General features: G+C 68.8%; 2 protein-coding genes across 2 annotated transcripts; both read right to left on the minus strand.

The window, feature by feature from the left end:
* Positions 1-314: 314 nt before the first annotated feature.
* ATXN7L2 (ataxin 7 like 2) lies at positions 315-7340 on the minus strand. Its single transcript, XM_075521515.1, has 11 exons — positions 7156-7340; positions 5565-5639; positions 5315-5419; positions 4924-5116; positions 4559-4845; positions 3653-3735; positions 3289-3530; positions 3004-3184; positions 2726-2847; positions 1511-2357; positions 315-719 (listed from the first exon to the last, which is right to left on the minus strand). Exons 1-11 carry the CDS (start codon positions 7283-7285, stop codon positions 705-707), a joined length of 2280 nt encoding a protein of 759 aa, XP_075377630.1. The 5' UTR covers positions 7286-7340; the 3' UTR covers positions 315-704.
* Positions 7341-10042: 2702 nt separating this feature from the next.
* SYPL2 (synaptophysin like 2) lies at positions 10043-15860 on the minus strand. Its single transcript, XM_075521522.1, has 6 exons — positions 15694-15860; positions 15214-15285; positions 13588-13712; positions 12851-13052; positions 12571-12762; positions 10043-10448 (listed from the first exon to the last, which is right to left on the minus strand). Exons 1-6 carry the CDS (start codon positions 15742-15744, stop codon positions 10320-10322), a joined length of 771 nt encoding a protein of 256 aa, XP_075377637.1. The 5' UTR covers positions 15745-15860; the 3' UTR covers positions 10043-10319.
* Between the last annotated feature and the right edge of the window lie 198 nt (positions 15861-16058).

Genomic DNA, 16058 nt, shown 5'->3' on the forward strand with positions numbered 1-16058 from the left:
GCTTGCCGAGCCGCAGCGGGCACTGACGGACGGGGGACCCCGTCCCCGCGGGGACAGCCAGGGCCACCCCTGTCCCTCTGTCCCCTCAGGGCTGCTGGTGAGCCTGGGGCTGCCCCCAGTCCCTGCTGTCCTCCCTGGGGACCCCCCGTCCCTGCCCCGTCCCCTGCGTCACCCCAGCCCCTGCCCTGCCCTCGCAGGGCTCCTGGGGACATGGGGACACACCGCGGTCCCCACACACCGCGGGGACCCCCAGGACACAGCCCGGCCCCCCCCGCACCCTCTGCGATACCTGGCTTTTTTTTTTTTCTTCTTTCTTTTTTTTTTAAAAAAGAAACAAAAAACAGCAATAGTAATTCTTATAAATATCCGCGGCCGGCGGCGGCCGGCGTGGTGGCCCAGTGGTGGCCTGGTGGCCGGTCCTGTGCCGGGACACCCCCGGCCACGGCCGCCTCCTCTCCCGGGGGCTGGTTTAGCAGCAAGAGAACAGAACTGAGAGTCTTGAGGTATTTTTCTGGAGGTTGGTTTTTTCCTTCTTCTTTTTGTTTCCTTGGGGGGTTTTGGGCTTTTTTTTTTTTTTTTTTTTTTTTTTTTTTCCCCTTCATCGGCTTTTCGGCATTTTCCGGTGGGGGCTTCCTCGCGCCCGCAGTGGAGGGACGCGGGGGGACACCCGTGCCCGGCGGGGGGTGGCCCCGGTGGCCCCTCCATTAATGGGCTTTGGACTGTGGGAGAGGAGAGTGCTGGGTCAGCCGTGGGGACGGGGTAGCGGAGACCCACAGCGTCCCCTACCCAGGGTTAGGGTGTCCCCACGGTGTCCCCCATCCCAGGTTTGGGTGTCCCCAGAGGGAGCATCCCCCACCATGGACAAACATGTCCCCAGAGGGTCCCCACCTCATCCACCACCCCACAACCAGGATGTCCCAGGACTCGAGATCACAGTGTCCCCCACAGTGTCCCCCACCTGGGGCCAGGGCGTACCCAGAGGGTCCCCACAGTGTCCCTCACCTGGGACACGGGTGTCCTAGAAGGTGCCCGTGGTGGCCTCCACCCAGAGCCATGGTGTCCCCAGAAGGTCCCCACTGCATCCACCACCCGTGACCCAAGACCACAGTGTCCCCCAGTGTCCCCCACCCAAGGCCAGGGGGTACCCAGAGGGTCCCCATGGTGTCCCTCACCTAGGACATAGCCAGCCCCAGAGGTCCCCATGGCGTCCCTCACCTGGGGCCATGTTGTCCCCACGGTGCCCCCCTAACTGAGACCAGGATGTCCCCATGGTGTCCCCTATGCAGGACCAGGGTGTCCTTCAGGGCATGGGTGCACACAAGCGGCCCCAAGCCCCGGGTCCACCCCGTCCCCTGTGGGTGCTGGTGGCCCTGGGGGGTCCCCCCATTTCACTGCCCGGCGTCACACCCTGACGCTGCTCTGCACCCCCAGGAGCACCCCAAACCCTGGCTCTCGCCCCCTCAGCTCAGCAGAGACCCCCCCCCAGCACCCCCCCTCATCTCAGCCCTACCTTCAGGGCGCTCCGCTTCTCCTCGAAGCCCAGGGGGGTCCCCGGCTTCTTCCTGCGGACGGAGCTGCCCGAGTCGGGGGGGGCCGGGCCGGGGGGCGGCGGGGGGCCGGGCAGGGGGGGCGCAGCCTTGGGCTTGACCGGCCGGCAGTACGTGGCCGCGTTCTTGCGCTTCTTGACCTCGTCCTCGGAGATACAACGGGGGGGCGGCGGCGGCGGCACCCCCGGTCCGTGCAGCGGCGAGCCTCGGGGGTCCACGGCGGCGGCACCGGGGGGGCCGCGGCAGTCCGGGGGGGCGAGCCGCTTCACCCGCGTCGTACCGTTGAGGACGGCAGTGGAGGAAGAAGCCGGGCAACCCAGAGGGGTGGGTTTCGTCTTGCCGGGGGGGGCCGAAACCTGGCAGCCGGGGTTTTTGCTTTTGACCCCGTCCCCCGAACAAGTCCGTTTATAGGGGGGGCCGCCGGCGGCGAGAGGGGGCTTCCGTTTGCGGGTGTCCGGATCCATCCCGCCGGCCGCTTCCCGGGCTCGGGAAGATTTGCTGGCCTTGGTGGAAGGCAACTTGCTGAAGGAGGGCGAGGGGATGTTGGCCGGCAGCGGGGAGGTGATGGACTGGCTGCCGCCCCCCCCGCACTCCGGCTGGCTGCAGGCGGCCGCCGCGTGGGGGGACCCCACCGTGTAGTTGAGGCTGGTGGGGACCCGGCCCTCCCGGGTGCCGGGGGGGGCCGCCGATGAGGATGAGGTCCGTGTGGGTGGTGAGGGGGTCGGGGCGGCGGGGCCGCAGGGGGGGACGGCGGGGCTGGGGGGGGCCGGGGTGGTGTGGAGAGGGGGCTCGGCGGCTGGAGGGATCTTCCTGCGGGAGGGGAGGGGAAGGGTGAGACGGGACCCCCCCAAATCCCCACTCCCATCCCCGCATCCCCACCACATCCCCCCCCAGTTCAGGTGGGGAGGGGGTGAGATGGGACCCCCCCAAATCCCCGCCCCCATCCCTGACCCCTGCCACGTCCCCCCCAATTCAGGCAGGGAGGGGCGAGATGGGACCCCCTCCCCCAAATCCCCGCTCCCATCCTCGCCCCCCCCCCCAGTTCAGGTACACCCCCTCCATGCCGCGCTGGGACCCTGGGGAGGGCAACCCTCCCCTTGGGGCCGGGTGGCTTTGCACCCTGGCACCCAGCAGCACCCCCCAGCACCCGCAGCCCCCCCCGGCCGCCCCCCCCTCACCTCCACATGTGGGAGCTGAGGTGCCGCTCCAGCATGGAGCCCAGCGCCGAGCAGAAGCGGTCGAGGCGCCGGTTGAAGACGTAGCAGCCCGGGCTGACCAGGCGGCTCCCGAAGGTGCAGAACTGGGGGGGACACACACACACACGCGGTCAGCATGGCCCCCCCAAGCCCCCCACCTGCAGCATCCCACCCAGCATGGGGCCGGCAGCGGGACGCAGCTGGGTGGGCTCACAGCGGGGTCGGGGGGCTCCATCCCACCCCGGGGTCCCCCCACTCACCGCCTGGGGCCGCGGCGGGCGCGTGGGGGGGCGGGGGGGCTCCTCGCCCCCCTCCTCCTCGCTCTCCTCGCTCGACACCCGGCTGCCCCCCTTGGGCAGGGGGAAGGGGAACACCCCCGTGCCCCCCTCCCCAGAGGCGGCCGGCGCGTCCTCGGGGTCACTGTCGGAGGAAAGCCGGGCCCTGCACCAGAGAGGAGGCGGTGAGAGATTTTTGGGGTGCTCGATACGGGGGGGTGTGTTGCGTGTCCCCCCCCCTCCCCGCCACCCAGACACCGGGGTCCTCACCTGGGGAGCGGGCAGTGGGAGTGGGGCAGCTTGGCTCGGCAGGGAGAGGTGCTGGGGGGGCCGGCGGGGGGCTGCGGCAGCGAGGAGGGGTCCTGCTGCGGGGGGGGCAGCGGCTCCTTCCCGGGGGGGCTCCTCTCCTTCGGGGACTCGCCCTTGCGGGAGCTGGCCTTCAGCTCGGCCACCAGCACGTCAAAGTCCTTGGCCCGACCCTGCACCTCGCGGCGCTGGTGAACCGAGTGGATCTGTGCCGGGCGACAGCGGGGGTGAGAAAAGACCCACCGGGACCCCCCCAAAACCCCCTGGGCAGGATGATGGTGTGTGTCCCCCCCCCACATCGTCCCCCCAAACCTCGGCATCCCACTACCTTGCAGGTCAGCAAGCGGGTGCAGATCTTCTTGGTGTCGGGGTTGAGCACGCCGCACTGCCTGTTCAGGTCGCACTCCTTGCCTGCGGGCAGAGGAAGGCAGCGGGATGCCGGGGGGGCCCGGGCCGAGCTGCGGGGGGGGGGGGGGGGGGGGCAAGTGCTTTGCCCCCCACCATGTCTGGCCCTGGTTGAGGTTTCCACCGATGTGGACGGGGGGATGAGAGCGGCGGTGGCGGGGGGGGGCTCCGGCGGCTGGGAGGGGGGGGCACAGCCTCACCAGGACATCGCTGGCTGGCCGTGGGGGGGGGGCTCCGTGGGGGTCACCCCAGCCAGGGCTGGAGATGGAGACCCCCCCTCCGCAGAGCAAGAGGCCGCAGCATCCCCGCTCTGGGCGGGGGGACACAGCCCCGAGAGCCATCCTCTGTCTCCTGGGGGTCTCCTGGCCCCCCCCTTCGCCCCCTCCCCGGGGCGAGCCCCCCGCTTTTGCCCCCAGCCTGGGTTCTGCTAACGGCGTCGCTCACTGTCGCCCGAGAGTGCTCGCGAGCACCCCAACATCTCTCCAACTCCCATTTCTGGGGGGGGGGGGGGGGACGGACACGGGACCGGGGCGGGGGGGTTCAACCCTGGCTCACGCTCTTGCCGCATGCCACCACCGCCGCCGCCGTTCCTCCGGGCCAGCCGGCACCGCGGGCAGAGACCCTAAACCTGCCGGGTGAACAGAGCTGCGGTCAGGGCACGGCTCCTCCGGACGCAGGAGCAGAGGTGGGAGATGCCCCTTCGGTACCTACCCCGCTGCCAGACCCGGCCGCCGAAATAACGGGACCAGGATGCCGCGCCGGGATCCGGTGCCGCGCGGCACCAACCTGCCGCCCCCACCCCGTCGCCGGCAAGGAAAGGGGGACTCACGCGCCAGCTTCTTGTGGGACCTGGGGGGCGGCTTGGAGGCACCCGCGTCCTTCTCCCCCGGGGCGGGCGCGCTCTCCGGTTTGCACCCGGGGCCGTCGGCGGGCATCGCCGAATCCCCCCCGACCCCGGCCGACACCGGGGGCTCTTTCGGCACCGCGGCGGTGGCGGGTTTCCCCAGGGGTTCCTTGGAGTTGGTGGGTACGGCTTTGGGGGGCACCTTGATCCCGTGCCCGTCCGGTTTGGGGATGCTGGGGATCTTCTCCAGGTTGACCACGGGCACGAACAAGCTGGGGAGAGAATTTGGGGGGGGCGTCAGAGCGGCCCGGCGGCAGGGAAGCGGCAGAACCGCCCGTCCCGGTGCTCACCAGAGGTTGTTGTCCTTGTCCGGCCGCTCGGGCAGGGCCTGGACTCGCCCACGGGCACCCGGGGGCTTCTCCCGCAGCGCCTTGGCCGTGCCGGGGGTCCCGCCGGCCGCCGGCTGCCCGTTGACGGCGACGTGGCACTTGGCAGCGGCGGCGGCGCGGGCGTACAGCTTGCTGAGCGGGCCGTGGCGGCGTTCTGCCGGGACAGGGTGGGATGGGGTGGGGTGGGGGGGGAAGCCTGGCATTAGCCCGCACCGGGGGTCCCACCACCGTGAGCCCCCCAACCCCGGGCCGTGCCAGCACGGCCAGCCCCGGCTGCCTTCCCGTGTCCCTCCCGATGCCGGAAGGGATGCCGTGGGGGGGGACAGCCGTGCCCGGAGCCCCCCCGGCTCACCGCAGTGCTTCTGGAAGGCCTGGGGCTTCACCACTTGGCTGCAGTGGTTGCAAACCACCAGGTAAAACTCGTCGTGCGCTGGGCAGTGGCCGAAGATGTTCATGTCTGCGGGGCGAGAGTTTGGTGAGCGGTGCGGCACGGCTCCCACCGGGTCTCGGCGCCAGGGGAAGCATCGCAGCCCGAGGGCCTGGGCTGGAGGGCAAGCACGGCCCCAAAACGCCGGGTTTTCTCCCCAAAGGAGGGAGCTTACCTTCTTTAATCAGGGTCATGGCGTCCAGTTTCTTGCCGCCGCTCTTCCCGCTCTCCTCCAGCTCCGACCCTGATCCTGCCAGAGACAGAACCCCATCAGCAGCGGCCGGCACGGGGACGGTCCCGGCTTCCCCCAGCCACAGCCAGCACTGGGTGCAGCCACCGAGTCCTTGCCGCCGGCAGCACCGCCACTCCCGGCCATCAAACGCCGCCAGCGCTCCCGGAACAATTAAACCGGCTAAAATTAGACCAGAGGGACGGATCCATCCCGGGGTGAGGGGCGGCCCCGCGGCGTGCCATCGCCTCCGAGGTCCCCGTCCCACCACCCTGCGCTGGACCCTGCCGATAGCCCACCGCCGGCGGGGTGCGGGTGCTCCTGGGGACAGCCGCGTCCTGGCTGGGACGTGACCGGGGACAGCCCCCACTGCCTGGGGACACCCCAGGGGACACCCTGGTCCCCAGCCGGCTGTGGCCCGGCAGCCCGCGGCCTCACTGGCCGTGCCAGGCGGGTGTCCCGGCCCCAGCCGGCTGCACCGGCCTCTGCTAAGGGGGAACCGGTGTCCACCGGGCCAGTGGTGACGGCGTCCTGGCCAGCTGTGCCATACTGGGTGCCCGGTGCCATCCAGCAGTGTTATACTGGGCACCCAGTGCTGTCCAGCTGTGCCATGCTGCGCACCCAGTCCCATCCAGCAGTGCCATACTGGGTGCCCAGTCCATCCCCAGTCCTATCAGGCCATGCCATACTGGACACCCAGTCCCGTCTGGCCATGGCATGCTGGGCGCCCAGTCCCATCTGGCCATGCCATACGGGGCACCCAGTCCCATCCGGCTGTGCCATACTGGGCACCCAGTCCTGTCCGGCCATGCTGCGCTGGGCACCCAGTCGCATCCGGCCGTGCCGTACTGGGCGCCCAGCTGTGCACAGCCACGCCAGGAGCGCCCGTGCCCCATCCAGCCGTGCCGGGAGCCCGTGCCGTGCCCGCCGGCTGCCCGGTCCCGTCCAGGCGCGACACGGGGCACCGGTGGGGCAGTGCCCGTCCTGAGGTTCCTGGTCCCGGTGCCCGGAGCCCACCGGGGCAGTGCCCCGTTCCCAGCGCAGGGTACCCCAGTACCTGGCACGTGATGCCCGGGTTCCCACCCGGGGCTCCCGGTACCCACCGCCTGGTTGCCGGTGCCCGGTCTGGGGCACCCGGTGCCCTCTGCCTGGTCCGGGGTAACGGCGGCAACCGGTTCCCAGTCTGGGCTACCCCGTTCCTGGTCCGGGCTACCCAGTGCCCACCGCCCCCCGGGGCTATCTGGCACCCGGGATGGGGCACCCGGTAACCGGCTCCCAGTAACGGGCGCAGGGTCGCCAGCGGCCAGACTGGGCTGCCCGGTGCCAGCTCTGCCTGCCCGGTGCCCGGTTGCCGGCTGCCCGGTGACCGGCGCAGGACGCCCGGCTCCCCGCTGCCGGCTCTGCCCGCTGCCCGTTGCGGGGCGCCCGCTGCCCGCCTACCGCGCGGCGGCGCTAGGACCGGGGGGCGGCGGGCGCGGCTCCGTTCGCGGCAGCCCCCCCGCCCGCCCCCGCCGCCGCCGCCGCCGCCGCCCCTCACCCGGCTCGGCCGGCGGCCCGGCCCGCTCCACCCAGGCGCTCCAGCTCTGCCCCGCGAACTCGTCGAGGCTGGGCAGCCGCCGCTCCGCCGCCGCCGCCATCGCCGCCGCCGCGCGCCCACGCGCCGCCATCGCCGCCGCCGCCGCCGCCGCCGCGGGAGCGCGCCCCCCCCGCCGCCGCCGCCGCCGCCGCCCCCGCCCCGCGCGCCCCCGCGCATGCGCCGCGCGCCCCCGCCCGCCCCGCGGCACCACGGGCGGTGTAGTCCCGCCCCGCCCGGGGGCTGCCCCGCACCGGCCCCGTCCCGGGACACCCAGCGGCCCCGGGCGTACCCCGGCACGGGGCGGGGGTCCGTATACCCCTGTGCGGGGCGGGGGGGTCTATATACGCCTGTACGGGGCTGGGGGTCCGTATATCCCTATACGGGGCTGGGGGCTCTATATACCCCTGTGCGGGGCGGGGGGGGTCTATATACCCCTGTGCGGGGCTGGGGGGTCTATATACCCCTGTGCGGGGCGGGGGGGTCTATATACGCCTGTACGGGGCTGGGGGTCCGTATATCCCTATACGGGGCTGGGGGCTCTATATACCCCTGTACGGGGCTGGGGGGGGTCTATATACCCCTATGCGGGGCGGGGGGTCTGTATATCCCTATACGGGGCTGGGGGGTCTATATACCCCTATGCGGGGCAGGGGGGGGCCTATATACCCCTATACGGGGCTGGGGGTCCGTATATCCCTATACGGGGCTGGGGGGTCTATATACCCCTGTACAGGGCTGGGGGGGGTCTATATACCCCTGTACGGGGCTGGGGGTCCGTATATCCCTATACGGGGCTGGGGGGTCTATATACCCCTGTGCGGGGCGGGGGGGGTCTATATACCCCTGTGCGGGGCTGGGGGGTCTATATACCCCTGTGCGGGGCGGGGGGGTCTATATACGCCTGTACGGGGCTGGGGGTCCGTATATCCCTATACGGGGCTGGGGGCTCTATATACCCCTGTACAGGGCTGGGGGGGGTCTATATACCCCTATGCGGGGCGGGGGGTCTGTATATCCCTATACGGGGCTGGGGGGTCTATATACCCCTATGCGGGGCAGGGGGGGGCCTATATACCCCTATACGGGGCTGGGGGTCCGTATATCCCTATACGGGGCTGGGGGGTCTATATACCCCTGTACAGGGCTGGGGGGGGTCTATATACCCCTGTACGGGGCTGGGGGTCCGTATATCCCTATACGGGGCTGGGGGGTCTATATACCCCTGTGCGGGGCAGGGGGGGTCTATATACCCCTATGCGGGGCAGGGGGGGTCTATATACTCCTATACGGGGCTGGGGGTCCGAATATCCCTATGCGGGGCTGGGGGCCCGGGGGCAACATGTGCTGCCTATATGGGGCTAGGGGCCCAGGGGCGACATATACTGCCTATATGGGGCTGGGGGGTCCATATACGCCCATACGGGGCTGGGGGTCCAGGGGTGACATATACTGCCTATATGGGGCTGGGGGGTCCTATATGGGGTTGGGGGGACCCAGGTTATCCCTATACAGGACTGGACAGCCAGTGGAGATATATACCTACTATGCGGGGCTGGGGACCCAGGGGTCCTGTATATTCCCTCTACAGGACTGGCGACCTGGGGTTATCCCTATACGGGGGCTGGACTCCCAGGGGCGACATATACCCACTATGTGGGGTTGGGGACCCAGGGGTTATTCCTATACGGGGATGGACAGCCAGGGGTGACAAGTAATCCCCACACGGGGCTGGGGACCTGCGTTATCCCTATATGGGGCTGGGAACCCAGGGGTTATATATATACACCCCCTATACAGGGCTGCGGACCCGGGGTTATCCTTATACAGGGGTGGAATCCCAGGAGCAACATATACTGCCTATACAGGGCTAGGGACCCGGGGCTGATATATAACCCCTATACAGGGCTGGGGACCGGGCGGTTACCCCTATACAGTGCTGGACTCCCAGGGGTTACATATACTCTCTATATGTGGCTGGGGACCCAGGGGTTAACCCTATATGGGGCTGGACAGCCAGGGGTTATATATACCCTCTATACAGAGCTGGACACCCAGGGGTTACCCCTATAGAGCGCTGGACTCCCGGGGGTTACGTATACGTATACCTCTAACACAGGGCTGGACAGCCAAGAGTTATATAGGCATCCTGTATCTGGCTGGGGACCCAGGGCTTATATGCATCCCTATACAGAACTGGACATGGCCAAGCGCTATATAGCCCTCTATAGAGTTGGACAGCAGGGGTTATCTATGCCCTTACACAGGGCAGGATGCCTAGGGGTTATATATAGCCCCTATACATCAGCAGACATCCAGTGTTTAATTACTCCCTGGGTAGAGCTGGATACGGAGCGTTATCCCTATACGGAGCTGGGCACTCAGGAGTTATATATATCCCTATACAGAGGCAGACATCCAGGTGTTAATATACATCCCGTACAGACAGCTGGGCACCCAGGGCTTATATATGCCCTTTGGACGCTGGGCGTTATCTATACCCTTATGGAGAGTAGGACACCAGGAGTTACCCCTATGCAGAGGAGGACGCCCAGGGGTTATATATAGCCCCTGTACAGAGCTGGGCCCCTGGGACTTATATATATCCCTATAGAGAGCAGGACACTCAGGGGTTATGTATAGCCCCTGTACAGAGCTGGGCCCCTGGGACTTATATATATCCCTATAGAGAGCAGGACACTCAGGGGCTATATACACTCTTATACAGAGCAGGACGTCCAGGAGTTGTATATACCCGCTATATAAAGCTCCTTATACACAGCAGGACATCCAGGTGTTGTACGTACCCCCTACACAGAGCCGGACACCAGGGGTTATACACACCCCTATATAGAGCTGGTACCCAGGACTTTTATAGGCCCCCATACAGACGTGGACACCCCGGGGTTACACATACAGCCCCCCTATACAGAACGGGACGCCCAGGGTGACGCAGACCCCTATATACAGCCAGGCAGCGGCGGCGAATGCCCCCTACCCGGGGTTACGCATCCCTCCCCTATGGCATCCATACCCCCCCCGCGTCTCCAACCCCGGGGCCAGCGACACCCCGTCCCCGGGCTGGCGGCCGGCGCGAGGTCCCGGGGCACGGGTGGGACCCCGGGTGGCTACTGCTTGTCGATGGCTCCCTGCTCGGCCGCGCTGTCGCGGGGCGCGGCCTGCGCCTGCCACGGCGTCTCCTTCAGCACGAACCAGCAGTTCCCGGCCCACAGCACGAAGTTGATGAAGCCGAAGAGCTGGGGGGGGAGGAGACGAGAGGAGAGGAGAGGAGAGACCCCCGGCGCGGGGCACCCACGGGTGAGCCCCCGCCCCGGGCACTGCACGTGCGCCCCGTGCACCCGTGCGACCCATGCGCCCCGTGCAACCCGTGCGCCCTGTGCACCCGTGCACCCCGTGCGACCCATGTGCCCCGTGCACCCTATGCAATCTGCGCACCCCATGCAACCCCTGCACCCCATGTGCCCTGTGCGCCCCATGCAATCCACGCTCCCCATGCACCCTATGCAATCCGTGCACCCTATGCAATCCATGCACCCCGTGCACCCTATGCAATCTGCGCACCCCATGCAACCCCTGCACCCCATGTGCCCTGTGCGCCCCATGCAATCCACGCTCCCCATGCACCCTATGCAATCCGTGCACCCTATGCAATCCATGCACCCCGTGCACCCTATGCAATCTGCGCACCCCATGCAACCCCTGCGCCCCATGTGCCCTGTGCGCCCCATGCAATCTGTGCACCCCATGCACCCCGTGCACCCTATGCAATCTGTGCACCCTATGCAATCCATGCACCCCGTGCACCCTATACAATCTGCACACCCCATGCAACCCCTGCACCCCATGTGCCCTGTGCGCCCCATGCAATCCACGCTCCCCATGCACCCTATGCAATCCGTGCACCCTATGCAATCCATGCACCCCGTGCACCCTATGCAATCTGCGCACCCCATGCAACCCCTGCACCCCATGTGCCCTGTGCGCCCCATGCAATCCACGCTCCCCATGCACCCTATGCAATCCGTGCACCCTATGCAATCCATGCACCCCGTGCACCCTATGCAATCTGCGCACCCCATGCAACCCCTGCACCCCATGTGCCCTGTGCGCCCCATGCAATCCACGCTCCCCATGCACCCTATGCAATCCGTGCACCCTATGCAATCCATGCACCCCGTGCACCCTATGCAATCTGCGCACCCCATGCAACCCCTGCGCCCCATGTGCCCTGTGCGCCCCATGCAATCTGTGCACCCCATGCACCCCGTGCACCCTATGCAATCTGTGCACCCTATGCAATCCATGCACCCCGTGCACCCTATACAATCTGCACACCCCATGCAACCCGTGCACCCCATGTGCCCTGTGCTCCCCCATGCAATCCGTGCACTCCATGCAATGCATGCACCCTATGCAATCTGTGCGCCCTGTGCGATCCATGCACCCCATGTGCCCTGTGCACCCCATGCAACCCGTGTGCCCCATGCACCCCATGCACCCCATACAACCTGTGCACCCCATGCAATCCATGCACCCCATACAACCTGTGCACCCCATGCAATCCATGCACCCCATACAACCCATGCACTCCTTGCAATCCGTGCACCCCATACAACCGGTGCACCCCACGCACCCTATGCAACCCGTGCACCCTATGCAATCCGTGCACCCCAGGCACCCCTTGCCCCTCATGCACCCCTTGCGCCCCATATGCCCACACCAGGGGCTGCGTCACCAGCACCCACCCCGGCATGGGGGTCCCCTATGGCTGCGGGGGTCTTGTGGGGGTGCAGGAAGGGTCCCCCGTCCCGTGGGACCAGCGTGGAGTCGGCACCGTGGCCACGGAGCGCGCGTGCGGACGTTTCCACCACCCGCCCCCGGCTGAGCTCGGGAATCCGGCGTGCGCGTGTGCGCACGAGGGCTCGCGGGCGTGAGCGTACATGTGTGCGCGCCCACGTGTGTGCATCCACGTGTGTGCGTGCGTGTGCATGCCTGTGTGCACGCTGCGTTCACGTGTGCGTGGGCGTTTTCACGTGAACGCGCGTGCGCATGGGTGCGCGTTCCTGTGCGTGGCTTTGGCAAGCGTCTGCAGGCATCCACACGCACGGCTGTGTGCATGTGTGCGTGTGTGCATGTGTGCACACGCGTGTGCCCCCGCAAGGGCTGGGGGCCGCTTAGCTCTGCTTGAAGCACCATAAATCTCTCCCCCAAGCAAATAAATACATGTATGTGCCCATATGTGCATGCCCGTACATACGCCCGTGTGTGACCACGTGCACGCGTGTGCGCCTACGCCCCTCGCACGCGCGCGCCCGTGTGCATCGGTGCACGCCCTGCGTGCCGCCGCCCGGCTCTCACCACGGAGATGTTGGCCAGCCCCATGGCTGGCGTGGCGCCGGCGTTGCAGACCACCTCCTCGCCCTGGCAGACCCCCATGGCGGCGATGAGGCTGGCGGGCCGCGTGGCCGCCTTCACGTCGGTGAGGCCCTTGCCCCACGCCGCCGCCGCCACCAGCCAGAAGAAGGCGAAGCAGACGGTGATGCAGAAATCCTGCCGGCATGGGGACGCCGGGCTCAGCCCCGACACCGGCACGGAGCGGTGCAGGATCCGTCCCCTCCCAGGGATGCGGCCGCCTTACCGCGAAGGGGAGCTTCTTATTTTCGCCGTAGAGGGAATGAAAGCGCAGGTAAAGCACCAGAGCCGCCATGGCGTAGAGGAAGGAGAAGACCCCCAGGGTCACGAAAAATTCGGCAGGAGCGGAGAAATCGCCGACGAGGTGCAGGGTGTGGGACTCCGACTCCCCCTCGCAGTCCGGCATCTCGAAGGGGATCTGGTATAACCTGGGATAGCGGCAGGGGGATGTCGGGTGGCCCGGGAATGGAGGGGACGATGGGGACGGCTCTGCCAGCCCGAAATAACCGCGCTGGGGTGGTTCCCCCAGGGACGGAGGGCACGGACCCACTGCCGGGTTGGAACCGGGACCCTTTGCTTCGGTCCGGTGCCCCGGCACAGGGCCGGTTGCCGAGGGAAGGGGTTAAAACCATGGCTCACGGCTGGCCCGGCTCCATCCTCGCCTTCCCTGATTAACGAGGATCCCCCTGGTCTTCCCTGATTAACGAGGATCCCCCCGGCTGGTGTCAGGAACCGGAGCCGGGGGATGCCTCGCGGTGCTGGGGGTGCCGAGAGTCCCCAGCCGCTCACAGCACCTCCCCGCCCACGGGGACCGTGGCCGCGGTCCCATGGGGGTCCCAGCAGCGGGGGTGGGGTTTAACCCCAACCCAGCACCCCACGTGCCCCCCACCTCGCTGTGGAGCCCCGTCGGGTGCCGGGGCAGGTTCCTGGGGGGCGGGGGGGTCCGGGCTCGGTGCCCCTCACCTGAAGGGGTACCCGAACTGGACGGAAATGGCGCTCATCTCTTTGGTTTCGCCGCCGCATTTCACCGTCGCCCCGGTCTCGCCACTGAAGGAGCCGCAGGACCCGAAGGCGAAGATGGCGAAGAGCTGCGGGAGAGGAGCAGCGGGTCGGGGGTGGGGGGTCAAGACCCTGGGGACCCCCCCGCCCGCCCCTCTCCCCATTCGGGGGTGCAGGAGGGGGGGGTTTGCACCCCCCGGCGCTGAGTCACGGCAGCCGCGGTGGTGCAGGGCGAGCTGCCACCCCGCAGCTGTCGGCCACGTGCGCCAGCACCGGGGCTGCCACCGGCACCGGAATTTGTGGCCAGGGGCGAAACGGGGCAGCGGCAGGGGGGTGATGTTCTGGGGGGGGGGGGGGGGTAGCAAGGCCACCCCCCTGTTAATTTTAGGCACGGTGCGGAGCACCGGGAGTGGGTTTCCAGCGAGCTGGGAGCATCGCCACGGTGGGACGCCGTCGGTACCCCTCCCTCGGGAGCTGCCGCTGCCATTTCCCGTCCCTCGGTGCCGAGCTGCTCTCGACTCCGGCGGAGGGTGCCGGGAAAACACGGTTCCCAAATAGTTTTCTGGCAACTCATCCCGGCTGAGCTCACGGCTTCCTGGGGCCGGCCGGGTGAAGAGGGGAAGCCGAACGGCCAGGCCTGACGCCGTGGGGATGGGCGGGCCCACGTGCGGCACCAAGGGTCGAAGCAGGAGCGTTGGTGGCCGCCTCGGGGATTTTCCTCCCGGTTTCGGCTTCGGGGTGTCTGTGCACGCAGGGCCTGATCCTGCACGGCGGCTCCGCTGGCACCCAGCGCCTTCCCCGGTGGGGTTACCCGAAGCAAAGAGCCGCGGGGTCGGACACAAACGGGTGCGGGAAAAGCCCCCTCGGGCCGACTGCTCCGGGCAGGAGGTGCCCAAATGGATCCAGCCTCACGCCCCGGGGCTGAACCCCCACCCCGTGCCTCAGTTTCCCCAGCGCTGGCACCTGGGCGTGGGGCCGGCTGGGAGCCCCCCGGCCACGGCGAGGCCGTGCCACAGAAATGCCGCCCTGAAATACAATCCCGGAGCCATTCATAGCACGGCTGGGACGGGGACGGGGCCGAGGGCGCTTGGCTCCCCCCGTCCCCAGGGTCCCCCCTCCTGGGGCCCGCTGACCCCCAGCTCCCCTCTCCACCCACCCGCCCGCCCTGTGTCCCCCGAGCCCGTGAGAATGACGGGGACATGGCACCCCGATGTCACCGTCCCCTCCAGCTCGGCCGGGCGAAGCCACCTGCTCAAGGTCACTGGGGGGGCCGCGTGGCCCGAACGCAGGCGTCCGGGTGGCCCCGCGCCCCACCTCCCCCGGAGTCCCCCCAGGATGGGGTCCTCACGCCCAGGGCTGCCGGGGTGGGGGAGGCTGCGGAGGGGCAGGGGGGGCTCCAGGGTCCCCGGGGGGCTTTAGGAAAGCAAAGGGGCACCCCAAATCCGGGGCTGGGGGGAAAGTGCTGGACAGGGGGCCCGAAGGACCAGCACCCAGGGGTGCTGGGGAAGGGGCTGTGCCCGGGGGGGGGGGTCCCGGTGCCAGGATCAGGCCCGGGATGGGGGGGGACACACACGGGGGGGGGACACTCACCCATTCCAGCACCTTGACGAAGCCCAGGGGTTCCTGGAGGCGGCCCCAGCGCACCCCACCCAGGACACGGTCCTGCGGGGAAAGAGCGGCGGGAGCCGGGGCACCGGGACGGCACCGGGGGCTGCTCCGGGGGAGCGGGGAGCTGCAAGGGGGGACCGGGGGGCTGCTCCGGGCGGGGGAGGGGGGAGGGGGCTGCAGCGGGGGACCGGGGGGCTGCAACGGCCACGGCACCGGAACAGCGGAGGGCTGCACCGGCAGAGTGGGAGGTTGAACCGGGGGTCGCACCGGGGGGCCGCACCGGGGGGCCGCGGGCTGCACCGGGGGTTGCACCGGGACACTGGGGGCTGTACCGGGAGTTGCATGGGGGGACCGGGGGTTGCACCGGGAGTTGCCTCGGGGAACTGTGCCGGAGCACCCAGGGGCCGCACCGAGAGGCTGCTCCGGGCACCGGGGAGAGGGGGGGTCACACCGGAGCCCTACCTGGAGCCGGGGCGCTTTGTCGCCGGCCGCGGGGGCGCCGGGCTCCGACATGGCCGGGCCGGGGGCGGTCGGTGCTGCCTCCGCCGCCCGCTGGGACCGCTCCGCTGTCAGAGCCGCCACCGGGAACCCCACCGCCCCCGGGGCGGGCAGCACCGCCCCGCCCCCGGCAAGGCCCCCCGGTCCGCCCCCGGACACCCCCAGGACAGCCCCCCGTCCCGGTCCGCCCCCGCGCGGACCCGGCCCCCAGCGGGACGGGCAACCGCCCCCTCGGGGGTGTCCGTCCGTCCGTCCACCAGCTCGTCCGACCCCCACTTAGTCTCCCTGTGTCCCTCAGCCCTGGAACGGGACGGGGAGCCCCTCGGGGG

Source organism: Mycteria americana, chromosome 20 (assembly GCF_035582795.1).
Source record: "Mycteria americana isolate JAX WOST 10 ecotype Jacksonville Zoo and Gardens chromosome 20, USCA_MyAme_1.0, whole genome shotgun sequence".
Lineage (NCBI taxonomy): Eukaryota > Metazoa > Chordata > Aves > Ciconiiformes > Ciconiidae > Mycteria > Mycteria americana.